Raw genomic sequence first — 26,828 nt, 5'->3', positions numbered from 1 at the left:
CTGAAGTGAAGGGGGTTTCTTTTGTATTGGCATAAACATAGGATTATGTTTATTGTGTTCTTTCAATCACTAAATCACTGATATGTCAATGGGCATAATACCCCTTGCCTCACAGGGACTTTATGAAGCTTAATTAATTAATGTTTGTAAAGTGCTTTGGGATCCTCTGATGAAAGGTGCTTTACAAGTGCAAAGGAAGATTATGTTGATTATTTTTCCATCTATTCTTGCCCCAATATGTCACTGATGTAAAATTCAATAGGATAATGTGGGCCCCCATTGTAACAAACTCCAAATTCAATATAGTATCTATTAAATTGCTACAGAGGCTTGAAAAAACAGCTCAATAATTTAATACAAAAATGAATACACTCACTTTTTTTTAATTATCTCATTGTTTGCTTTTTCTTCTGTACTTTAAAAGTCATTCCCAAACTAGTTTAACAATAATAACTTGATATACTGCAGTCAAGCCACAGGTTGGAAACACAGGCTGAGTTGTTATATACTGCAGGGTAGTGATTTCCTACAAACTGATTTATAGATAAATAATTCTGTGTATTTATTATATAGGACAGGTAGTTTTTAATTTCTTTAACAAAACACACTTGTACAACAGAAAATTACATGCTTTATAGCACAGAGACAGGACGATTCTGAGAAGGATGAACGGATGCAATCAGTGTCACCGGAGCCTACCCATCTTATGAAGGGCCTTATTGATGGTGGAAGTAATGTTCCCCATGGCTTGGTTATTTTGGGATCAGGGATTTTATTGACACTTGTTTAGGTCTTCAACAGGGGTCTGGGACAGAAGTTCCATAAACTGATTTGACTTAAATCAGTTAAGTCTGATACTACATACAGCCAGGTTTATCTTAAACCGGTTTTGGTCATTTTGAAAGCAGTTTATGTGCGCTGAGCTTCTGTTCTGTTACAGGTTTAAATCAGTTTCTGATCACATAAGACAGTTTTTGTGTAACTTCTGTCCCTAGCCTTGAAATTATAAATGCATCTCTTAAAAAAAAAAAAAAAAAAAAAAAAAAGGCTTTGGGTATTAATGGTAATGTCTAGCTCCTACTGAGGCAACACAGTCCTGATGATAATCACTGTGAAAATAGGTGGTTTATACACTGATCTATTTGTTTAGTTACACTTGCAACATTATACCAAGTAAAGTTGGGATTAATTCTCTTGCATTCATTGAATCAAAGCTCTGTTTGAGATGTATTCAGTGTATAAGCAACAAAATAGTGGTTCTCCAATTTCCATGCAAGCTGTGTCTGTAATCCACTAAGAGAATGATCATCCTTGTTAACATCTCCCCTCCCTATGAATCTTTGTGGGTTGCATTTGCTTATGCCGAAAAAAATGAAAGCTTTCTGGTTTTATGTATATTGCTTTCTGATGAGCTGCCTGTTTAGCATTTGATAAATATCCCTTTTACTATTAGACCATTAGTTCTTTCTGATCAATTTTGTATTTTATTTTAACCAAGGATTACTGATTTCCCTCTCTCTTCTCTATTTTGGGAAGATGAGATTAAACTTTCACTTCAGAGTTGGGAGCAAATGTATGTAATTGTACATAACAAATTCCTAAAATGTCCTAATTTTTAGAATTTGACTTGTGACATAATTTTTTTTTCTTTCCTAGGGCATATAAAGTACTTCATACAACTTTTACTGATGTACTGTAAACTTAATACAAATATTCATTAACAATCATTCAAATAGTCTGTAAAAGATAGAAATTAAGAATCAAACTATTACATGTTAGTTGTGAAGGAAGTTTTATTAATAATACAAAGCATATTCTGATATGTGATGTGTTGGGTTTATTTGGGTGAGAATAAAAACTGAATGAAGCTCTATTTTTAAAACTTTTTATTCCATAACCCTAAGCAATTAATTGTTAGTTAAACAAGTAGTCTCATCATCTTCAGTAGAACTACTACTGGGTATGAAAGTACTCTTTAGATGTGTGATGGTTGCTGGACCTGACCTTAATTCTGTTAATGACTTATAAAAGCTATATCTAGAAAGGGGTGCAGTGGCATAAACTGTACTTCTGAAACACTGAGGGGTCATCTACACTACATTGTTTTTGTCAGAACAGCTACCCTACCAAAGCCCATTAATGGAGATGCAGCTTATATCAGTAAAATAAATAAAAATGCCTGAATGATGCAAGCTATACTAGTAATATAGTATCTTTTACTACTATAATTGTACCTACATAGTGGGGTTTTGTCAATATAGCTACTGGGGTGTGCAAAGCGGGCTGTATTTGTTTCAGATTCGGCCCGATTTGGGGGACAGTGATTTGATTCACTGATTCAGATCACCGTCCTGATTCGATTCGGCCAAATCTGAAGCTAAAGATTCAATTCTGATTTGGAGAATCAGTGATTCAGCCATAGACATGGTTTTAAATGTTTTTCCTACATACCTCGAGGTAGCAGGCATTAGAGCGGTGCGAAATGGCACCGTTCCATTTTGTCTTGAGTTTTGAGGTTTTGATGGAATAGCATTTCATTTCAAATTTCATTTTGATTTGAAACCACTGTTCCATTTTGCTTCGTCGAAATACTGACGATGTTTCAATGTTTCGCCCATTCGCTATAATGGGGAAGCTCGAAACAGGGTCTCTCATCCAGCAGGCAGATGGGGCCTGCAACCCCGGGAGGGCTGCGGGGGCTGTGCCAGTCCTCCAGGGGCTGTGGGCCCCCAATCTGCCTGCCAGATGAGGGAGGGAGGGTGGGTGCTGCTGCCTGGGACTGGGGACCTGGGGAAGGGAACTGAGCCTGATTGCTCAGTTCCCCTCTCCAGCGCCACGATTGGGCTGGGGAAAGGAACTCAGCCCAATTGTAGCACTGGGGATGGGAACTCAGCCTAGCTGGGCTCAGTTCCTTTCCCCAGCCCAGTCGTAGCACTGGGGGTGGGACTGAGCCTGTGCTCAGTTCCCTTGCCCTGTGCTGTGATCAGCTTCCTGCTGCCCAGCCCTGGGAGGTGGGAAGAGCCAGGGCTGTGCTTCTGGCTGGGCCACATGGGGCTGCGGAGCCACTGGGAGCACAGCCCTAGTTCTCCCCTGTCTCCCACCACCTGGCTGCTGGCTGCTTTGAAATTCCAAACATTTCAAAACTTTTGAAACATTTTGACTAGCCGTTTTGTTTTGAGGCTGTTTTGAAGCCCTTCATTTTGATTTGATTTCGCTGTTTCAAGCTCGAAATGAGTTGGAACAGTGTCTAATTGAAACAGCTGGTGAAATTTCACGCAGCCCTACTAGGCATGGCTCTTGTACGCTCCGATGGTGGGGTGGATGGAGCATCCCACAGAAGCACGGGGGGGCCCCCCTGCATGCTCAGCAGTGGGCCCCTCTGTATCTCCTGGCTTGGTGATTGGCTGCAGGGGGACTCTGGGTGCCCCCCAGACCCAGGAGGCACCAGTTGCCGAGCTGGGGAGTGCGGGGGTGCCCCGCATGCTCCACAGTGGACCCAGAAGTGGATCAGAAGTGCTTCTGGACCACTTCTGGGTCCAGCACCAAGTGTGCTGAGCCCCCCGCACGCTCCCATGGGACACCCTATCTGCCCCACCATCTCAGCATTCACGAGCTGTCTGGTACCGTGAGGTATGTAGAAAAAAACATATAAAGCTGTGCCTATGTCTGAATCATCGCATCTCTCCAAATTGAATTGGAAGCTTCTGATTCAATTTGGAGAGAATACTGGGTCTCCTGATTCAATCTGGATTTGGAGATTCAGCCGCCCAACTGGGCCGAACCTCTGCTGAATCAAATCGGCAACCAAAGCTTTGCACAACCTTGATTAGTGTTGGGACTTTCCCCCCTCCCCCATTCTTTTTACCAGTAGTGTAACTGGGGATGGGTGAATGGGGCACTAGTCCTGGGGGCTGATTTAGGGAGGGCACCAGAATGGTGGTCTCTAGGGCTCTAAATACAGACAATCCAAAAGCCCCTGGTTGAATTGGTTCAGTCTCAGCATGTTAGTGTAAGCTGAAGAGATTAAATTGAAACAGAAATGAACAGACATTTACGTTTGATTCAGGAAATGCAAGCACATGCCTGTAGTGGCTCAGGCCAGAAGCCAAGGGGGACTAGAGCACAACTCTCTGGCATGTAGCCAGTGTAGGCTGTGTGTTTGCTTCCTCTTCTTGCTGCTCCAAGGTCTTTGGGATTTGCAGTCCAGAATTGCAGCAGCAGGACTGCAGATCTTCTCATCACTTCCTCTTTCTGCTTCTGGGTGCCTCTGGGATTTGTTGTCCACCATTACAGTCAGTAGTATGTTTGAGTGTGGGAAGGGGTGTTTAACTCCCTCCCTGGCCCCAGACTCCACTGGTATTAGCCAGGGAGGGGGGCAGTCCTGCAGTTTGGGCTGCATCCCCAGTCAGGCTTGCCTCCCCCACCTCTTGTCTGCCCGTTCTCGCTGCTCCAGCTAGGGAGCAGAGGGGTGGGACCAGCCGTGCTCTCTGGAGCAGACAGCATAGCACAGCCCAGCTCAGGACTTCAAAGCATGCTGGGGAACTGTGATTTGAACCAGGAAGGGGTCTGGACCAGAAGTTTCATAAACTGGTTTGACCCAAATCAGTTAAGTCTGATACTACATTCAGCCAGGTTTACCCTAAAGCAGTTTCAGACATTTTGAAACTGGTTTATGTGCACTGAGCTTCTGTTTTGTTACAGGTTTAAACCAGTTTCTGATCACTTAAACCGGTTTATGTGTAACTTCTGTCCCTAGCCTAGGTTGACCCCACTATGAAGGCTGTTGCAGCCAATGTGCAGTATGCAGGAAGCTGGTCCTCAAGCTGCAGCACCCATAGGGAAATTCTGTTCCCCTGCATCTGCCTCCTATTCTGTCTAGGGTGCCGAAATACTTAGCTCTACCTCTGCTCTCCAAGCCTGGTATTCTGTTTGAAGTTTGCTGTGTAGGCTCAGACTGTAGTTTTTGCTAGATCCATTAACAAATTCAAATTCTAATAACATTAAGGCAACTTTTCATTTTCTTGTGTGCGACAATAATGAAATCCCTAGTATTTATTATGTGTGGATCTTTTAGATGAGACTTTAAAAACTGCGGGATTTTAAAAGATTCCTACAGTGCCTTCTTTTAAGTAGACAGATCAACCACGAGGGACCTGCCAGAGATGTCCAGTCTATCTTCTGTTGTGCAGTAGGTCTGTTGGTTTTGTCCTAGCCTCCAGAAGCAGCTGCATTTTCTGCAGTGTTCTTTCATACAGTTTAAAAGCATTGTGGTAAACTTCTGTAAGAAAAAAGCAATACAAGTTTTAAAATGGACTTCCACAACTCTACCCTTTCTCAATTTTTTCAGTTTGATAAACTGAACAGTAATAAATTCTGGGAATATATTTGAGGTTTAAACTTATTAAACAATCAATCTAAAGAGGGAAATGGTTTTCAAGAAGTCATGTATGTGAGCCAACTGGAGTGGACAGAAGATCTCTTCTTCTCAAATCGTGATGTCTGAAGAAAACTTTATAGCAACTGCTTTTAAAACAGTTTATCCCCTAGAAACTGCCTGGCATGGACTGTTTCACACAAACCTTTCAAGATTTGTTCCTGAAAGCTGTTCTAGCACAGGTGGTTCTCTGTGCAGTCAAGGCCACAAGATCTCAGAACCTTGGCCTGTTTGAGCTCTGTTTGCTATCTCTCCACAAAAACGTCCCAAAGGGGTCCATTGGAATGCAAATTTTGTGAGTTAATTAGTTGATGGGGAAAGGTGGTGAAGTAGCAAAAAAATCTGCACATAGGTAAGAATACAGTAGAGAATTCAGCTGTCTTATCTTCAGACAGTACAAACGGGGGCTTGGAACTGCAGGAGGAATACTGTTTCTGTTCAAGACAGTGTTCTAGTGATGAAACCATCATGGTCCAGCAAATATGCAAAAGGCAAGAAATTTTTTTTTGGCGGTGGGGGGGATTTATATATTTATGTTGGAACAACCGTGTAGTTAGCCTTTGGGTACAAAAGAGCCGCAGTTGTTTGTACCATCCAGGTTATGAAGAAGAATCATTCAGAGAAATGAATAGTGGTACACTAAGATCAGGTTTGCTTCACAGGTCAGCACTACTGTCCTTATCTGCAGCCCAACAGTTGCCTTAAATGCAGCTTCATCATCATGTAAGAAACCACCTGTGGAGCCTGCTGAGGAGCTGGATGGAAACCATAGCTTCTGGCTATCACATGGGCTAACTCAATATGTGTTGGAAAAAAAATTCACACGTCATATCACACCGGCTGAAAAAACAGTGTGCATCAGCAGTGCTGTAACAAGGAGTAAAGGACTCGCAGCAGGTGTTAACATGCAGAGGCACAGAGCCTTATAGTAACACCTGTGTTTGTCTAATTCCAGCCAAAACAATTTCTTTTCCACTTGTAGAGAAGGATGAAAAAAAAGAAAAATCTACCTTACAACCAGTAGTAGCAGACATTTTCCTGTAAAGAAACTTACATAGTAGTTCCCATGATGCTTTGCACTGTGGTTTTGCTTTGAACTTTTGCAGTTTGCAACAACTCCTTGGTAACTCCAATAACCCTACTGTCTCTTTGTGTCTCTCTAAAGCTGTCAGTACCAAACACTTGCAGATGGTATTCTCTCGCATTGCTTCATTTAATTGAATGAAAAATAAAGCCTCTTATAAAATATTACCAATTTAGATGTGACTTATGGGGCACATATGATGCTTATTTTTTCAATTATATGAAAACTTGGAATGGTTAAAAATAGGAAGCCAAGTGTTCTGTGAAACTGGTATAGATTTCTAGCTTTGTAGGTGATTTTTCTTTCAGTTCTTACATAGCAGAAGGGACAAAGGAAATCAGCAACTAAACTGTATTTCCCTAGCATGTATTTCACTCAGTGGACCCTTGATGCTCATTTCATGACTAATATATGCTGTACTATATGCACTTCTTGTTGTCACCAGAGATAACATTAAGTAAACTATCCCCTTAAGAAAAACAGCTTTTCTTGGCAATTGGAATATGGCTTGAGGAGCCAGCGCTGAAGACATACGGTACTATGAATGAGTGCTGTGTGTTAGTTTACTGGATCTGAGTCCAGGCACTATTTATACTGTAGCATATTCAGCACCAGATTGTTAAATCTTAATACTGAAACAGTGCATCATTTAAATGTTTTTGTTCTGTTTATGTCCCATTTTTAAGCATTAGATATAGAGTAGCACTTGCTAACTTTTGTTTCTCTTGGACAAGACCTATGCTTACTGAAAACTTACTGAAATGTACCCTTCCCTCACCCCCATCTATACCTGAGTATTTTACTGACACTTTGAACTACCTGAGATGCTCCAGCCTTCTCCAGTTTCCACAAGGTAATGGTAATGAATAATATTGTGAACCAGTATTTCAATTTCAGATATTTTCTCCAAGAAGCCTACATGCAGATAATGAAATGGTACATTTGAGAGGAGTTGTACTAAAATTATCTCACACGTGTTATGCAGAAGTGGAGAAAAACTATCACAGTATCAAGTATATCCAGTTGTAGTGAATATCCTTGTGCTACCATTTGTCCCAAGCATTACACCACTGATAAACCATCATCTTATAACCATTCTTTTCTTTGTAGGTCTAGGTATTCCCATTCCTACCTTTGTAGCCTATTTAGACTTGGTTCTTCAAAGCATTGGTAAAGGGCTGGCTGTGAGGGAATGTTTTTTGAAATTGTAACTATTCCAGAAGTTTCCTGACAAGTTTTCTTGAGGGGCCATATTATCATAAGTTTGTGGAAAGACTGTAATAACAACTTTTAGGCTGAAGTACAAAAGGTATATGGTTGCCATGGAATGATGCTGTGAACTCTCCTTTGTTATTTGTGACAGTTTTTGAAGCCTGACTTTTTTGGTTGCGTTTGGATTTGTTAAATGTGCCTGGACAGATCAGGGAGCAAGTCCTGCGTGCCACCAATTTAAATGGAATGATGCGAGTGTGGTCCTTTGAGGGATGGGGTCCAGAGAAGATATGCAAGTGAAGCTAAGGGAAGTCAGGAACTCGGCTAAAGAGATGGAGTAAAGAAGAAGATGGTAGCTAAGAGAGCCTGATGTTATGTTGCTTCTGCGTTCTGAGAGTTCTTGGAAGTCCATTGCAGTCCAGTCTTAACAGGCATTTCCCACAGTGCCTGTGGTATGATAGACCCTCTCCGAATGGAGAAAAGTAAACGTGGTCCCTGGCCCAAAGACTTTACACAGTGGCATGCAAGTTTGTATTCCCCTGCAACAAGCCTCAGGAGGAAAGGTGTTGCTAGTGTTATGTAAGAGTAGAAGTATAAAAAAAGACCCACCAAATAAGCAAGCTATTTTCAATCCGTGGTCAAGGACAGATCTGTTGCTCTTTGCCAAAGAAAGCCACCATCTGCATGGTGAAACTTGCATCTGCAAGTGAACTCCATCAGTTCCAAATGCTGTGCACTCTGGGACTCGCACCGCAGTCAGGATATAGCTGTGTGCTGAGCCCACACAGGAATTTTCTTGTTTAATTCAAAACCAAATCTTATATTTACTTTGCAGGCTGTGAAATCAGGAGTGCAGAGTATTTAAAGCTTGCCTTAAAGTACAGGCTTTTGTGGATGAGGAAGTGTTTGGGGGAAGCATCCTTTGTTGCTTTGTAATAATTTAAGAAACAAGAGCATGTAAACAGCTCTCTTTAAAAGCAATTTAAAATATATTCCTTCCTCTCTGTCCAGTGAGTCTCAACTGATGGCTAAAAATAGCTGTTTCTACCAGTGTGCAAAAATATCAGTGCAGGTCTTGAATACTCCGAGTGAACAAATAATCAAAAGGTTCAGTAAGTAACTGATAAACATTTATTATATTCTTTTTCTTCCCAGGAATAATCAAACTTGGCCGATGGAACCCTCTTCCCCTCAGCTATGTGACCGACGCACCAGATGCAACGGTAGCTGACGTGCTACAAGATGTCTATCATGTTGTGACATTGAAAATCCAATTACAAAGGTGGGTGTTTCTGAACATCTGTCCTCCCCTATTCTCTGAGCTGCTCTGTCGATCACAGCATTACTATAGAGATTAGCATATCCTGTCTTCATTAGTTTCTCAGCTTTTCATGAAATAAAAAGGAAAATGAAGGGAAGAGTGGTTCACTGGGCAGCTTTCTGGTGAATGTTCCAACTGTTTTGACATTTTGTTTTCTGAAGCAGTGAGGTGGTAGTATGATGGGAGCAAGGAGAGAGAGTTGAATCATTCATTATAGTTCTGAAGCCTTTAAAGAGGAACTTTTCACAACCCCTAATTTGATAGGGCCTCCAGACCTGATTAAATACATAGCACATTGTATTTGGAAATTAAATACTTTGTCTATTCCCAGGATTTGGGTTGTGACAGACTTTTTGCTACCTCTGGATAGGACAGAATGGGGCAGGGAGTTTGTCGTCTTTTTTCCCCCACTGATTTTCATCTCCACTGGCCATGTCAATGGGCAGGGGATCTCCTTCTACTTCTCCATTTGGTAGTTGTAAAGCTACTTTCTTCACAATCCTTGTATTTTTTTTTTTTTTTTTTAAACCTTCTCTTTTTTGGCCCTTTAAAGATGCTTCAGCTGAGAGCTACTGAGCTCTGCTCTGGAAAGGGTATGGCATTTGCTGTTTTAACCCATACAAGTCTTTCACAAACTGCTATACTTAGGAATCGCAACATTAAACACTTGCATGGTCTATCCACCACAGTCCTGTGGTGAGGATACTTCTACAGAAGGCTGGACAAGTAATGGAGAAATGGAGCATAACATGCTTATAGGCACAACATTTTCTAACTCTGTCATAATGAATGAGCCTCACCATTTAGTATGTGAACATCACCAAAAACTTCCAATTGCAGAAGCATCTTACAAAACAATAGTGTGTTGTTCCATGTCATGTATATGCATATGAAATCAGCAATCAGCTGTTCGGTTGACCCTTCGTGTAATACTAGGGCAGTTTGTGATGGCACTGTGCCCTTTTCTCTCTCTCTTACTTTCTGGTTGACAACATTTTGCTTCTCAAGAAGTCCTGGTTACCCTCAAGAAGTCTTAACCCATGATCTGTGAATCTGACACATCCTTTTTGGCCAGTGCAAAGAGTTGGCTGGTGCCTGTCATGAGTGAAATAGAAAATGCTTCGTTCAGGGAGGGAATGTTCTCTTTCTGCATCAAAAGTAAATGACATGAAACAACATGTTTGTATACTGTTCTAGACAGCTGCTAATCTGTATCAAAATATGTCTGTAACTGAGGAGGCTCATGGAGAAGCTAGCTAAAGGCTACCTGTGAGCCTTCTAAATTGAAACTAATATCCTAACTCTGGATAATCTGTATGCAGGGATGAAATGCATGTAGTTTTAGTAACACTGACAATCTGTTGCTATCAGTGGATTGAGTGGGGATGGGCATGATATGGCCTGTGGGCTGGATCCAGCCACCAGCTAACTAGATCTGGCCTCCAGGTGGGTGTCCACCAATTGGTTGGATCCAGCCTGCATCTGCCCCTGTGGTCTTCTGCATAGGGCTGAACCCCACCATCTCCTGCCCAGGGCAGCCCATGCCACCTTTGCCCACTAGTCCTGGCTGTCATGCACAGCTTGCCAGTAGGGTTGCTCCTGGTTTGGCTGCAGCTGCCTGGGTACTGCTTGGCACCCCTCACCTCCAGTGGAGGCTCCTCCTTTCCCTCCTCCCACTGCCCCTGCTATGCTACTCCAGGTTGGGGGAAAGCTGCAGTCAGGTGGCTCCTGCCCCAGTACATGGGGCTCCAGCTCCCAGCTACCTTCCACCCACTTGGCTGTCCACAGGTGGTGGTTCATCATGCTGGGTGGGAAGAGTGGGTGGAAGGTGGCTGGGAGCTGGATTTGGAGCTCCACATGCTGGGGCAGGAGCTGCCCAGCTACAGCTTCCTCCCTGCCTGGAGTGGTGCAGCAGGGGCAGGAGAAGGAGGAGCTACTGGAGGTAGTGGGGAGCTGATCACTACCCAGGCAGCTTCAGCTGCACCAGAAGCAGCCCTGCTGGGAAGCTGTGTGCCAGCTGGGGCCAGTGGGTGCAAGCAGGAGCATGGCATAGTCCTATGTGGAGCAACGTGGGGGGCAGCCATGGGCCAGATGGGGAGGGGGGTGGGCTGCATCTGTGTGTGTGAGGGTGTGGGATGTGTGTGTATATGTATGGGTGTGGGGGGTGGGTGATTGTGCAGGTGTGTATGTGGCGGGAGGGGCCTGTGTGCTAGGTCCCGGGGGGCAGAGGGCCCAGGCAAGTTCTGTAGCATGTGGTCCCTACCCTCCTTCTCTCCCCTCGCCACTGGCTGGCTGCTGGGACCTAGCATGCAGGCAGCCCCCCTCCTGCACGCACCCCCTCCTGCACGCACGCACGCACGCACGCACGCACACACGCACACACGCACACACGCACACTCTCTCTCTCTCTCTCTCTCTCTCTCTCTCTCTTCATCTCTCCACACCTCAATTCAATTCAATTTATTAAGGGTTTTGGCTAAATGCCATGCTCCTGAAAATGACGCAACACACCATAATATAAATACCTTCAAACAAAGTAACTGAACTAGAAATATTTTACTAAAAATAGAGCCCACCAACATAAGAACATTATTAATATAAATATAGTGGTAAATTGAGACATGAATCTATAATATTGTTGTACATAGATCCACAATTGAGACAATACAATCAAATCTAATGTTAAAATGTACACTCATTTCAATAATAAAGGATATTGCCTCAGCCTTATAAGCAAAAATTGCAAGATGATTTACTAAATTTGGATTGGTTTGCTGTAAAAGCCGGATTAATTTCTCTCTTTGAAAAATGTATCAATTTCTGCAAGAATGGTAATAAATAAGTTTTCCTTATGTCATTATATAAAGAACATTCTAAAACTTAGTGGATAATTTATTATTGAGATCCAACTGTAAATACCTCCCCACCCCAATATGATTTCCAAAGAGTATATAAAGTGGCAATATGAGTAGCCCTAGCCACTGCAAAATTATTCTTCCTGTATCCTCTGGAAAACCTGAATATCTCATATCTGCTGGAAAACCTGAACCTTTTCTATGGGGGAGAAAAAGCTTTCATTATATTTGAGATACTATCCCATCCCAGGAAGTGCAAAAGTACAGGAAAGAAAAGCTAACCAGGGTGACTGGAGAGGAGGGGGATTATTAATATCTTCTATATAGCATAATTTAAGCAGACAAGATGGTAAGAGGCAGGATTTTAAACCAAAATCCTGCCATTCTAATAATAATATTAGTTAAAACCGAATCCATTTCAGTCTCTAATTAATCAAAAAAGATGCAGGAGTTGAAGGAGGAAGAGCCAGAAGAGCCCTAAGAAACTTGTCCTGATGATCTACATCATTACGAGCGTCATAACTCCATACTTCAGTGCCATATAAGATCTGAGAGGTAACTTTGGCTTTATATGCTGATATAGGAGCTTGGACTGATCGTCCTGTTGTGGCTTCATAAAATTTCTTTATAGCCACAGCCGATTGGGCTGCCTTAGTTTTAACTGACTGAATATGATGTTTCCATAATGGAGAAGCTGTGAATAACACACCCAAATACCTATTGGTTTTGACAACTTCAAGTTTTAGTTCCCCCTATATTCCATGGATATTTCATCAAACGACTTCCCCAATACATTATTTTGGATTTATCATAATTTATGTCCCTCCACACCTCTTCTACATACACTTATACACCTCAACGCCCCCGCCACACACACTCCACCCTCCCGACCATGTGATGGAGTAAGACTTTATTCTAAGCTATTATGCAATCACCTCTGTATACACTGCTAAAACAAATCAGGACCAAAATTTTTTTTGTAATAAAATTAAAATACGGTATAGTAGATGTTTGGTTTCCAGTATATGATTTTTTTTCATCTATGATTTGTTAAAATTATATCTTCTGAAATCTTTTATGCATGTGGCCCTTGACAGCTCGCTAAGATGTGTTAAGTGGCCCTCAAACCAAAATAATTAACCACCCATGGGATAGAGGGTACATCCTAAACCTCTCCATCATTCATTACTTTTGACCATAAGAAACTGCTGCCTTAACTGAAAGAAGTGCCTGGAAATGTGCTAAAATGTCTTAAGTTGTTCCTTGAAGGGTGTGGACACATGAATGTTTGGAGCCCTTTTAAAAGGGGAATGTCTCAGAAGGGAAGCAGCTGGTATGTTCTAATTGTTATGTACAAATGAGCTAAGAACAATTCAAATGCAGCAAGACCACTCAAACTTTAGCGCCCCTTCATCCAGGGTTAAAATAGATGCAAATTAGTTGACTGATGTGAACCTGATCAAGATAACTTGATGCTAGTGGAAGAGTATGATGTTTTGAACAGTTTGTAGCTACGATAATTTCATTTAGTTGGAGGTACACTACTCAGTTGTTCTGTTGTGCAAGTTAGATGTTTTCTTGAGTGCTTTCTTCCATGAGAAATGCTTTTGTCATCTCTGCAGACAGTGACCAGACCTCAGTTAAAAATGTCTTTGTGACCTTTTAGCTGGACGACAGCAGCATAATACACAAGGCCTCAGCCTTAAGGCAGCTTCAGCTAGTATTAAGCAAGATGCCTCAGGGGTATGAGCTACCCACCAGCACATTGAATCTATCTTCCCCTCTCTACACTGTCCTGATACAAAATATCAGGTCAAGTTCAAGGTCCTAATGCTTACATTCAAACTTTTCAGTAGCCCACATTCAGGATAACTAAAAGATAGTCTGATGCCCAGAAATGAAAATACTAGTTGACAAGTCCACTCTTCAGGCAGTGGAGGCTTTCAGCTATGAGGATGAAGCTCACTGATATTGGAAAAGGAACTGTATCAGGGGTTGGTAACAAAGTCTTGGGGCTTAAAGACCACTAGAAACTTCTTCCTGCTGCTAGTTGCAGTTACTCAACCTGCCTCCTTGAACGTAAACACAGAGTATGTGTACATTTTTAAAAAGCAAACCCTTAAACGCTACCAAAACAAAAGGCTCCATCCACTTATGTGCATATCAGAGGGTCTGAGTGAGAATGTTAGGAACACTGATTCTACCTTTTTAGAAGGCTCTTGTCTACTACACAAGGGTAGTCTAAGAAAATGCCTAGAATAGACTTTGTCCTTTAGATCAGTGGTGTTCAACCTACAGCCCAGAGATTGGATTTGACCCACAACACAGTCCTCCTGCCATGGGGTGGGTCTCTCGCACATGTCTGGAAATTTGGCAGCTGGGGAGCAGCTTCTGCTCAATTAGCATGGCCCTATTTGCCAAATTGAGCCAGGATGATCTGGCTCATGGAGTCAGATGGATCTGGCCCATGGGGCTGGGCCAGTGCACCAAGTTGCACCTGTGGACCAATTCTGCATGCTGACATACACTGGATCTAGCTTGTGGACTGGCCCCACACTACTCCTCTGGCTCACGGGGCTGGTTAGGGTGCTTCTGTGGAGTTAGGGGTAGTTATTGCTTAGTCATTTTTAAATATGTCATCAGTATATATTTTCCTACTCTAAAAGAAGCATCTCCCTGTGTCTGAAGAGGTTGCTTATCCCTTGTTACTTGTGTGGCCTTCTTTAAGCAGAGCTCTTCCTACTCCTTTGGGTTCTAAGAGGAAATGGCTATGCACACATTATACCATGTAGGATTAGCTACTATTCCTGGCATATGCTGTAATTTTCTTAGTTGCGGTATATATTTTGCTTGGGGGAAGCAGGGAGAATTGACCCTTGAAGAGTCTGAAGAGGGGACTGTAAATTGGGGCTGGCTGCACAAAGATTTATGGCTGTTGCATGCAGAGAGCAGGTATCCTTGCAAGGGATGTTTCCATCTGCTTATTCTTCTGCTTTCTGTTTTTAACAGTTGTTCAAAGTTGGAAGACTTGCCAGCAGAGCAGTGGAACCATGCCACAGTCCGCAATGCCTTAAAGGAACTGCTCAAAGTGATGAATCAGAGCACATTAGCCAAAGAATGCCCACTCTCCCAGGTCAGTGTTTAAACCAGGCATAGAGAAAGTCTGCTGTATGAAATCCAAATCAATAACTATTTAGCTAGGTATTTTAGTTTTGCAAATTCTAGAAATGTTTGATTCATTTCTCATTTTAATTCAGAAGAAGAAATCCTATTTCTTGGGAGAAAGATGTCATCAGTCTTTTAATCGTGATGTATTTGTTTCCCGAAAGAAATATTGAATGGATCAGTTGGTTTTGCCCTGCATATGAAAGGGGGCCCAAATTTTCCATCTAGGCCATCTGCAAATTTTGCAGTAGTCTCCAATTATGCCTGTTCTATAATTTGGACCTACACATAGCTTTAATCAGCTTCTGATCATGATGAAATTTATATGACTCTTATAAATGGGGTGATAATTTCTAGGAAGCTGCAGCAAAAGTATGTGTGTGTACGTGTATGCATGTGCACATAAGTATATGCAACAGGAAAACAAGTCCCATGTATCTGTTTTGTCTGACAACTTTGCCACTTACCATGATATCCTGGTTAAGGATGAAAGCAGTAGTTCAGACCTCTGATGATACTGTGAGCTCTAATTGGAAACATATTTCAGATTCTAATATCAAGACCTAGATACATTTGTTGTGGCCAAAACTTCAACACCTGCTGATTCATAAAATACAGGACAAAATAACTTTGCTAGGACATAGTTAGAGCTGATATTGCTTTCTGTTCTCTTTTAAAAAAAAAAAAAAGAATATTAATAATAATAGTATTATATTAATATTACTTCTACACCATTCCCCAAAAACTCCAAATCCACTGTATGTTAAAATCTCAGTGAACTTTCTAACATTGATCCAAACTTTGACCTCCTGTGGCTGCCTTCCACTTATGTTAGAGGTCCTGACCATAGGGGCTAGGGACAGACATTACACACAAATCAGTTTAAGTGATCAGAAACTGGTTTAAACCTGTAACAAAACAGACATTCAGTGCACATAAACCAGCTTCAAAATGGCTGATACCAGTTTGAGATAAACCTGGACCTCTTCAGCCTCCGCAAGAGAAGGTTGAGAGGCGACCTTTTGGCTGCCTATAAATTCATCATGGGGGTGCAGAAGGGAATTGGTGAGGCTCTACTCACCCCTGGGGGTTACAAGAAAAAATGGCCATAAGCTAGCAGAGAGCAGATTTAGACTGGACATTAGGAAGAACTTCTTCACAGTTAAGAGTGGCTAAAATCTGGAATGGGCTCCCAAGGGAGGTGGTGCCCTCCCCAACCCTGGGGATCTTCAAGAGGAGGCATGTGGCTGGGGTCATCTGAACCCAGCACTCTTTCCTGCCTATGCAGGGGGTCAGACTCGATGATCTGTTGAGGTCCCTTCTGACCCTAACATCTATGAATCCATGCATATAGTATCAGACTTAACTGATTTGGCTTAAATCAGTTTATGCAATGTCTGTCCCAGACACCTTCCTGGTTTAACTTTAAACCAGAGTCCCCCAGCATACTCTCTGGGCTGGGCCCTCTGCTTCCCTGCCAGAGCAGGGGCAGGTAGGGACAGGCAGGGGCAGAGGTTTCGCCAGAGAGGGGTTTAATTCACCCCTCCCTGTCCCACTGGCAGGGACCAGAGCCAGGTTCGCTGGGTGCTTCCTCCTTGCTGCTGCAGCAGTGGGCCACCATGGCCCCTGAGGCAGAGGGGGCAGGGAGGGGGGTTATTCTCCCCTCTACCCCCACTTCTCTGGGGAGACCACACCTGGGTCTGCCTGCCCTGACTGCCGCTTACTCCCTGCTTGGGGTAAGGAACAAAATAAGCCTCCTTCTACCCCCTCCACTGGATGCTGGAGGGAGGGGGAATAGCTCCCATCCCTGCCTGGCCACTGGAGTGGTGAGGAGGGAGTGACTGTGATGGGTGCAGCAGCCCCTGTCATAGTGTTGGGGAACACAAGTCCCTTCCTGGCACGGGGGCCCTGCTTTGGGACAGGCAGAGCTGCGGCAGACTGTGCGCAGCAGCACCGGGGCCTGGAGTGGACCAGAGCCATTGAAGCCTCCCCCTCCCCCTCCCCCTCCCCTAGTGCTGTGGTCTATAGCAGCTTTCCTCACCCTGGAGCATGCCCCCCCTGCTGCCTCTGTCATGGTTGCTCTCCCCTTACCACTCCAGTGCCCATGTGGGGGTGGGGGCAGGGCCAGATGCTGGTGGGCAGGGCTCCTTAGGTAGAGGTCAGGGAGCATTGTTATTCCACCCTCTGCCTCCAGGGCACCTCAGTGGGTTTTGCCCACTCTGGCCACCATAGCTGCCTGCTTTGTGGCCAGGGCAAGCGGCAGAATAAGTCCCCTCCACCAGATGCTGGAGGGAGCGGGGCAGGAGGGGCTTATTTTGCTGCTTGCACTGGGCACAGAGTGAGTGGTGGCAGTGGTGACAGTGGCTGGGGCAGGCAGACGCCACTGCGGTGTCCCAGGGGCAGAGGGAGGAATAACCCTGCTCCTGGCCCCCCACCTAAGGGGCCTTGCCCCCTGCAGCTAGGGTGGGGAGTGACCATGCTGGGGCAGCAGCTCCTGTCATGCTTTCCCAGAGTGCAAGCCTCTTTCCAGCAGGATGCCATGCATGATGGGTAAAGCTGTTACAGACCATGGTGCTGGGGGTGGGCTTGGAGTGCTCTGGCCCCCTCTGGGCCCCGGTGCTACTGCACACAGTCTGCTGCAGCTCTGCCTGCTCTGCAGTGGGGTCCCCATGCTAGGAAGGGGCTCATGCTCCCTGAAACTACGACAGGGGCTGCTGCAGCAGCCATGTGGGGATGCATAAGGACACCAGCCAGAACGGCCTCTTAGGTGGGGGGGCGGAGACAGGAGTTATTTCCCCTCACTCCGGCGTCTGGTGGATGGGACTGGAGGGGGCTTATTACTCTGCTTGCCCCAAGCAGGGAGCGAGCGGTGGCAGTTGGGGCAGGTAGACACAGCTGCAGTTGCCTGGGGGTAATGGAGGTAGAAGGGAGAATAACCCCTCTCCCTGCCACCTCTGCCTCAGGGGCCATGACAGCCTGCCACTGCAGTAGCAAGGGGAGAGCATACGGCAGACCTGGCTTAGATCTCTGTTGGTGGGCCAGGGAGGGGGGAGCTAAACCTCTCTCTGGCCAGTTCAGCCTGGACTGGCTATGCCCCCCAGTACAGGAGGGCTATGTATAGCTTCGGTTGCTGATTCAATTCAGAGAAGATTCAGCCTGATTCGGCAGCCAAAGTGAATCCAAAGTGGATCCGGAGACCAGTAAAAAGATCCAAATCAATTTGAAGCTCTCTGAAAAGATTCGGTAATTTGGGGAGTTCCCTCTTGCCGCTGCAGGTAGCTTGACCTGGACTCCATTCCAGTAAGTGGGGGGTAGGGAGGCCACTGGAGGAGGGGGAAGGGAGTCATGGGGGGACCCCATGCCTGGCCCCATCCCCTGCCTGCTCCCCCAGGCCCCCCTGAGTGCCCCCCAACCCTTGTCTCTCTCTCTCAGCCCCATCAATGCCTGCCCCGCCTGGCCCTAGCATCCCGGTGCTTTAAAAAAAAAAAGCCTCTGGGGGCTTATGGCTCACTTTTTTTTGGGTTTTTTTGTTTTTTAAGTGCTGGGAGGCTGGGGCCAGGCAGGGTAGCCACTGATGGGGTGGGAGAGCAGGCGGGGGATAGGGCCTGTTCGATTCAGAGATTGTGCTGATTTGGTGGCAGCCGAATCTCTGAATCAGATTTGGCTGAATGGATTCAGGACAGTGATTCAAATCACTGAATTGAATCACTGTCCCCTGAATCAGCCGAATCCTAATCTGAAGTGAATACTAGCCACTTTGCACAGGCCTACAGCACAGGCTCTCTGCAACCAAGGGCATGCTCTTGCACCCCCCCCAGCCTGAGCAACTGCAGGCATGTACCTGCATTTCCTCAGCCCAGAGGGAATGTCTGGGCTGTTACCAACTGGTTCAACCTAGGCAGGTTAGAGTAACTTGCGCAGGTTGAGTCAGCTCAGGCTCTGGTTTTTCGAATGTCTGTCTCTAGCCTTGCTGAGCAAAATTTAGGGTGTGTCCATAGTGAAGATGCATTGTGGATGGCACAGGGATATTTTAGCTGGCTTTAGAGGTACTAACTTGGGTACTAGAAGCAGTCTAGTTCTAACAACCCACTGCTTGAATAAGCAAGATAAAATAGGTCAAGTAGTGCTCCATGCTACTGGAGGTAAACTGCTTCCAGTAGTCAACCATCTTGGGTATCTCTACACTGCACTGAAGCCTGAAGTGTAGATGTACCCATTAGTCTTGAGTACTCAACATGAGGATGCATCTCAACATGAGGATGACTTGTGGTGTATGGTGATCTGCCCCACGCCAACTTTTGTAGCTTGTAATGGAAAATCTATTTGAAATTGATCATAAAATAGTTGTAAGGCTTTTCATATCAAATTTGCTTCTTCTTTTCTTTTAATTTAAAAAAAAATCTAGCTGTCATCACTATAAACTCAGCCAAGCATCAGTAAATTGGTCATGAACTACAACTAGCAGCTGAAATTCTCTAAAAGGTTCTTCTCTTGATTAGATTTGTAGAACTCCAGAGAAGGCTATAGGGTAAGAGATAAAACACAGGGACGTCATTCAACAACTTCAATTGGTATTTAGCATGGTCCTGAGTAGAAGCTACTTCATCTTCTCATGGCTGGGTGGATTTCCAATGATAATAGCAAGGGAAGAGCTGTAATCTATGTTAGATACTCGAGGAACCAGACACGTTTCTAAATATGCAGTCACAGAGTGATAAATAGGTTGGTGCTACCTTTGCAGAGTAGTGCACGTCTTTATTTCCAGAGGGAGAGCTGCAAGAGGAGGAATCTGATTGGTTAATCGAGGCCTCAGTAGGTGCTTTGATGCATTTAATAAATCTTGTTATCTAAAAATGGCCTGTCAAGAGGTGAAATTAGATTAGATACCTGCAGCTCAAGTGAGTGAATATACCTGGTCTTCAGTCCTGCACCTCTGATTGCACTAAAAATGTGCAGTGATCAATAAAACTGGCCCTTAACTTTTGGTCTAGGCAATGCATGTTTTCCATCAGTTTCAAAGTCTTCCATATGGAAATATTGAAGTACCTCTGCTAAAAACTGTTCCTGAAATGCCCGAGTAAGATTATTGATGGCAGATCTCTAGGAGGGAGACATCTTGCCTGAGTAGATAAATGGAGAAAGAATCTGCAGACATCCCTTTGTAGGTTGTGAGGCAGTTGTACATGCATACTTTCAAGCATGTGCTTAAGTAATATGTTAGATGGCAACAGAGCCCTTAATCCGGGCCAGAATGAATAGATTTTTTGCATTAGAGTGACACACAGTTTTAACCTCTATTGTTGTGGCTCACTAGATGCAAAAGATACAGTGGAAGGTTGTGTAGAAGCTGTCTATAGCCCTAATCTGAATTTGCCTCTAATACAATTCCTTCTCCCAAATCAGTTTTAAAAAAATACCGTGCCAAATGTGAAATGTCATTACAACCCCCTTGTGGTTAATATATTATTGACAGCAGCAAATTACAGGGAAGTCTCCTAGGAATCAAACTGCAGAGTAAATGCTGCTGTTTATTAATGTGTTCACAGTGCATCAAGTTTTTCTTGGTACAGAAGTAGAAAGAGGCAGCATTGGGAGCCTTTTTCTTACCAGTGACAGTGCTCCATCTCTTATTCTTGGTGTGAGCACTTTGTGCAGGCCAGATGGGGCTTCTGATTGCTACTAATGGGAAATATAATCATTCACTTTGATTTAAAATTGTTCTATTTTTCCTGTTCGGTGTATTATATATCTGCTGCTTAGTTGCCCTTGGCATAGAGCTGCTGTTCAAAAAAATGCATTCCAGTTAATTAAGGGGGGGTAGGGGGAGAAATCCCAATTATTTTAGCCTTTCCATCTTTGCATTTTCCATGTGTATTGTACTAATCATTTTACTGTTATCTGTCTACTTGTGTTTTTGTCTACTTATGGTTTTTTTTTATTCTGTTTCTGCCTCCCCCCCGGACACGCACACAGTTTTCTCCTTTTATTTTAGCTTGTTTACATGGCTCCTACTTTACTTCCAGAATAAGTATTCACCTCATGGCAGCTTTTTTTCCACATGGCTGTGATGGAGCTGGCTGTGCACTAATCCAGCATGTCCGCTACCTGTATAACCTGGTTTAATCTGTTCCCTCCTTAAATATTTTCTCAGGGCAGGTGCTTAGTCTAGGGCTTTATGTTAGGGAGTTCGCAAGAATGATTTTCCTTGCCAGTCTCTTCAGTCCAGGTACTTTTTGTTTTGTTTTGTTTTTAACCAAGGATGTGCTTGCTATTTTATCAAATTGAGCTTTCCCCAGTGGGAAGGAAAGTTAATAGATCCTATAAGAGTCCTACTGATAAGGAAGGGGAGGTGGGGCACAGGTCTGCTTTTTTTCCATTTCAGAACCACTCCAGGCCTAATCTTAGTTATGTTAATTTGCTCTATAATATAGAGAGAGACCTGATCAGAGAACAAGCTCTTTATGAATGACCTCTATTCAAGTAATTTTTCCTACAATCACCCAACTAAGATAACCCCAAATTAAGTTACATTTAAAAAATGTGAATTTGTTTGCTCACTACTGTTACCTCCATTCTGTTACACCTTCATAGTACTCCTGTTTCCTTATGTTGACTTCAGAAAAAGGAAGATTTATGAGAGAGGGATTTTTGCTGACTACCACAATGCTGGGTTTATCTCTCAAAATATTGATTTTAATTAGAAAATTATATCTGAGTTCTGAAAATTAGAGCCTCCACTTAAAAATTCCTTTAGCTGTTTTAAGAGGCTACTGTGCTGTACCACAACACCATTCAAGTGGAAATGGTAAAGTGAAAGGGAAGGAGGATCTTTTTGTTTAAGGTGTAATCATGCCTTGAAGAGTAAAATTAATTGGTATCATCCAGTTTTCTTAAGGAGATTCTCTAAAGTCAATTCCTTTTATCCTCCTAAATCCCTAAAATTCAAGAGGTCAGGGAAAGCTCAACTTGTTTATTTTTTGCAGCAGAGCAACAGAGTAGGCTGACAGTAGTCTGAATCTTGAGCAGTGTGGGCTGTATTTGCTTTTTTGAAGCACTGCAAGTAGGGTAAGCCAGTTGTGAGCCTCTTATCTTAACAGAAATGGGTAAGGTCCTGTTTTATATGCGAGTCCACAGGAACTGGTGTGCCCGAACTTAAACCAAACATTGACAACATGCTGTCCCTGTAACTGTTCCACTGCGAAGGGACGTTATAAAAGGTGCCAACATTTTTCTGAAATCAAGGAAGACTATGGGCATAAAGAACATCTGATTTTGAGACAAGGTTCACTGGCTCACACAGCTCCTTAAAGCTCTTGATTTGAAAGTGAAAATGTGTGATGCAAATGTATTTTTTTTTGCACAGGTACAAACAGCCATATGGTGAAAAGATTTAGCTTTGGAAGAGCTTAAAAATGTTAAATGATTACTTGGTCTTTAAAACTGAATGGGGGGGATGAGAAGGGTACCCTATTAGTAACAAGTCTTGTTCTACCTTATGGCCAAAACCCACCCCAAATGTAAAGTATCATTTCAATAAAACAGCTCTACCTGTTTACTTCTAGTTACCTTGTACCAGTAGTCTGCTCAGAGGGGAGCTGCAAGGGGTAGAGGTTGATGGTGGCTAAATACTTGGAATCTTCAGCTCTGTCACACTTAGTTGTGGTTGTTGGTTACTTTGAGTTTGTACTATGTTTAGTTTAATCTGCTCTGAATAGCTCTGTTAATTTCTCTGTTGGGTGATTTTTCACACAAGGGCTAATCACACGTTTCTATAAATTATATTAATTTAACTTATTTGCCTAACTGTTGTTCTGCAGCAAGTAGCACGGATGTTCTCTGATTCTTGGCTGTGTGGTCTTGCTGCAGTTGGAAGCAGAACAGAAACATCTGAAAAGCATTATTTGGATTATGCATGCTGGACCATCTAATCTTACCTTTAGGATCTGGTTCCTAAATCTCAGTTGTTCTCACCCATTGTTGCCTAATGTGTGTGTCCCCAGCATGACTGTCTATAGTTATGCTATTAGTGTGAAGATTCTTTGACAGCACAGGAACAAATTAAAGTGACAAGTCAGTGCAAGTTGCAGAAACAGGTCTTAGTTTATACTGCATCTTTTTTGCATTATTAGTGAACCAGTATAATTGCTTCTGGGGATGGTGTAGGAAATAAAGCCAGTTTGGTGTACTTTAACTGCAACTGGTTTAGGTTTTAAAGGCATGAATGGGTGATCAGTGTGAGCTTGCATGCTACTCTAGTTTCTTTGGAAAAGATTTTAAATTATGTTTTTAACGCACTTTTTCTTCCTCTGCTCCCAGAGTATGATTTCATCCATTGTAAATAGCACATACTATGCCAATGTGTCAGCAACCAAGTGCCAGGAGTTTGGGAGATGGTATAAAAAGTACAAGAAGATTAAAGGTAAATTGACTTTAGTTATTCTTAGTTTCCAAGCCAATGAACTGATGTTGACTGTTTGATATGTTTTAGGTAAGAGTGATAATAAGTCTTAATAATATTAGTGAATTTGCTTGAAAATAGGGCACAGTTGCAGCATACTGGAATTAAATCCAACGCTTTACAGTTAAGGATGGTGTGAAAATAAAGGCCATTTGAAGCAAACAGCTAGTCGCATCACATTTTAGATTGTAATTGCATTGAATTGATCAACTATGTGTGCAACAAAAGTAAAACAGTTTGAGAAAAAATCTGCTCTAACAGATCAAGTTTTAAAAGTGAACTCTTTCTGCAAATCATCTTTATCATATTTTATTCATGAAAACTAAAAACCTGTCCTCTTAAATTAAATATGCCCTTGCTGGTGTCTTCAAATCTTTTTCATGTCACACCATCTGAAATTTGGGTATAAGTGGAGCATCTGAGACCAGGCTATTTGGAAACATTGGGATTCATTCAGTCCTGCTTGTCCCATTGACACAAAGGTGAAATCAGCTCATTTTTATTATACAAAATGGAATAATATTAATTGATGAAATGCTAATGTTTGAAACAGTAACATTATTCTTTATAGGTTCTTCATACTGCCTCATCCCTGTAATGTCTGAACGCCTGCCAGGAGTGCATTAGGTGGTGTGCCCAACATCTGTCACCTGTAGTTCATTATTTTATTCATCTGTTCCTCAGGGGGAGAATTCTGTGTGCACTGTAGTGTTCTATTCTGATAGGATTTTGTTTCTGATAACATGCAGACTCCTGTATATTCAAATCTATGGTCATATTCATATAAGAAGAAACTGTTGAAGAAAATGTGCTTTGCACTAGAAGCAGAAGGTTGTGAGATCTGTGATGATTCTTTTTTCTTCTTGGAAAAAACTAATCTTCCACAGAGAACAGCTTTGACCTGTAGCTGGTGTTCTTCAGTGTCAGTCTCATCATTGTATGTTTCAAGCAGAAAAGAGAGATTCCTTCCCTGAAGTAAGGCATTGGCCATTCGGACAGTTTTGTTCATGCTTTTCTTTCATCAACCAGAAAAAGCATGTGTTCACAAGTCATGGATTGAGATTCTTTTATAATGTCCAGTACTTCCTGCAGTGAAAGTTCTGAATGTACAGCTATTCATAAAACTAATATGTTTCAAAATGTTACCCTCAATCCTTTGCTCTTAAAAGCTAGAATGTAGAAGGAAGCAGGAGGATGCTTTTTGATTTAGTTAGAACAACATGGAATTACTTTAGATTTCTGTTGGGAAGCTTCTTCGTGAGATGAGAGTAGTTAGAATGAACTTGCACAAGTTATCAGGGGAATGCCAAAGGATCCATTTCCCCCCTGCACATGGCTATGTATGACCCATTTACTGTCATATGTGTCTACATGTGTGCATGGAGAATGAAATATCCTTTTCCAAGCTCCTCTATGCATAACAGTTATGTTTGTGCAACAGGAGAGAGAATGTTTTATGGTAAAAAGGTTTGTGGAGAAAATTACCTTAGCTCAGGTAAAAGTGGGGAGAGTAGGAATTGAAGGTACTTTTCTTTTCTTCTAAAATTACATAGGGATCATCTACAAATTCTGATTTGGATACTTACTACATTGTTAATAGCTACCCTTGTGCCAAGTAAACTGAATAGTTCCTTTTTCTGAGCCACACAATGGTGCTTTAGAGTAAGTGTTTTTATTCCTCTAAATGTTGCCTCCTATAAAAAGGATTTTTAAAGTGTTCTAACATATCCTCTTGGCTCAAAAATATCAAAGGAATCAAATAGCTTCAAGGTCATTTGGTGGTTTGCTTTTATTTGCTGTTACAGGAGAAAAGAGATGGGCTTCCCATTTCATTAGTGTAGGGTGTAATGCCAGTTCCAGAGGCACTGGAAACCCTTCACTGTAGTGTTCTTAGAGTTGCCACTACAGGCTCTAAGTGTTTCTAGCACGCTGCGCTCTTCCACTTTCTTCCTTTCTTAGAGCATTCGGTTCTTCGAGCTCTTTCTTTTTTTAGTTAGTAAGTGCACAGTTAAATTGTTAAGTGCAGTAAAAGCAGAATGAAACCTTGATTTCAATCAAGAGGTCAAGGATCCAAACCTAAAGAGTTTGCCAGACAACTGTGTATATGTGCTATTCAAAGAGATGCAGCCAGTCGTTGCTGTTTAGAAATGTATGTGTGTGTTAGTAGGAGGAGAAAAGGGAAGGTTAAGGTATGTGTGAAATAAACACAAGCTGCTATCAAACAGTTCAAGTAGTGTTGATTCATCAACCAAACGAGTGGGAGGGAAAACAAAGAATCCATGACAGGTACAGTGGTGTATAAAAAAGAAACTGCTATGGGATTTAATTGTAATCTGAAATCCACAGAAAGGAAAGATTTCTGACTTAATTTTGATGCATTTAATTTCACATCTTTCTTTCTTTGTTATCATTTCATTTTTACTTCATAGCCCAAAAGTCTATAGAATTTAATATTTGAACTCAGTGACTTTTTTGTAAATTTTGATTTCTACATAGCTCTTTTTATTTTTATTAAATATATCCACCTTTATGAAAAAAAGTATAATAGCAGAAGGAGGCTTTGCCTTTAGAAACAAATTCTGCCTTTGGATATAACTGACTTGAATGGTTTGGACCAGCACACACAAATGCGAGGCCAGATTTGTTTATTAGAAAGTAAAAACAACAAACAATTCACATGCACTGTGGTAAATACAAAATAGGAAAGAGCTTGAAACTAACTTTATTAATGTTGCAAGCGAAACGCAGTCTACAGTGTTAAATGTGGTTCCTATTATCTGCTAATGTCTGTTTTAATAAAACAGTGGGAACTAAATGGTTGCTTCTTAATCAAAACCATGATTTCCTAAACATAAGCTATGTGATTCTGTTACAAATTGCCACATATAGATCTCCTAGGTCAAACTTTTTTCCTTTCTCATAGAAATAAATAAACAGTAAAATAATTGTACACTCTGGAAGATCAAAGTAAATACAACTAAAGCCATGCAAAAATAAAGTCTTCTGGAAAAAGAAGAAAAGAATCAGGTTGCAGAGCATATATTTAATGTTTAAATAAATATAAGAAAGTGAACAATCAATAATTTGATATCATTAACAACAGATGTAAAAGCTGTATACAACTGGAATTGTATGAATTTTGAAGTAAACATTCTCAGTGTGCATTCTGAACATACTGAAAATATGGCTAAACTATTTACACTTTATAATTTTAAACAGTTTTCAGTTAGTACAACTCTGCATGTTAATTTTGTCTTGTCAGGGCCCTGCTAGAATAAGATTCTGGCTTGATTTATTTC

The 26,828-nt window shown here is 42.4% G+C and overlaps 1 protein-coding gene across 9 annotated transcripts in view; it reads left to right on the top strand.

Moving 5' to 3' along the window:
* The window catches only part of SATB2 (SATB homeobox 2), a 197,697-nt gene that overhangs the window by 70,372 nt on the left and 100,497 nt on the right, over positions 1-26,828 (top strand). For all 9 annotated transcript variants that reach the window (XM_019523164.1, XM_019523163.1, XM_019523161.1 and 6 more), the window contains 3 exons: positions 8,886-9,012; positions 14,916-15,039; positions 23,388-23,490. In XM_019523164.1, the coding sequence (XP_019378709.1) occupies positions 8,886-9,012; positions 14,916-15,039; positions 23,388-23,490 (354 nt within the window). The remainder of the gene's footprint in view (positions 1-8,885; positions 9,013-14,915; positions 15,040-23,387; positions 23,491-26,828) is intronic.

The sequence above is a fragment of the Gavialis gangeticus genome, unplaced genomic scaffold (genome assembly GCF_001723915.1).
Source record: "Gavialis gangeticus isolate Ggan-Ray unplaced genomic scaffold, GavGan_comp1, whole genome shotgun sequence".
In the NCBI taxonomy this organism is placed as follows: Eukaryota; Metazoa; Chordata; order Crocodylia; family Gavialidae; genus Gavialis; species Gavialis gangeticus.
This window is presented reverse-complemented; position numbering and strand designations above follow the sequence as displayed.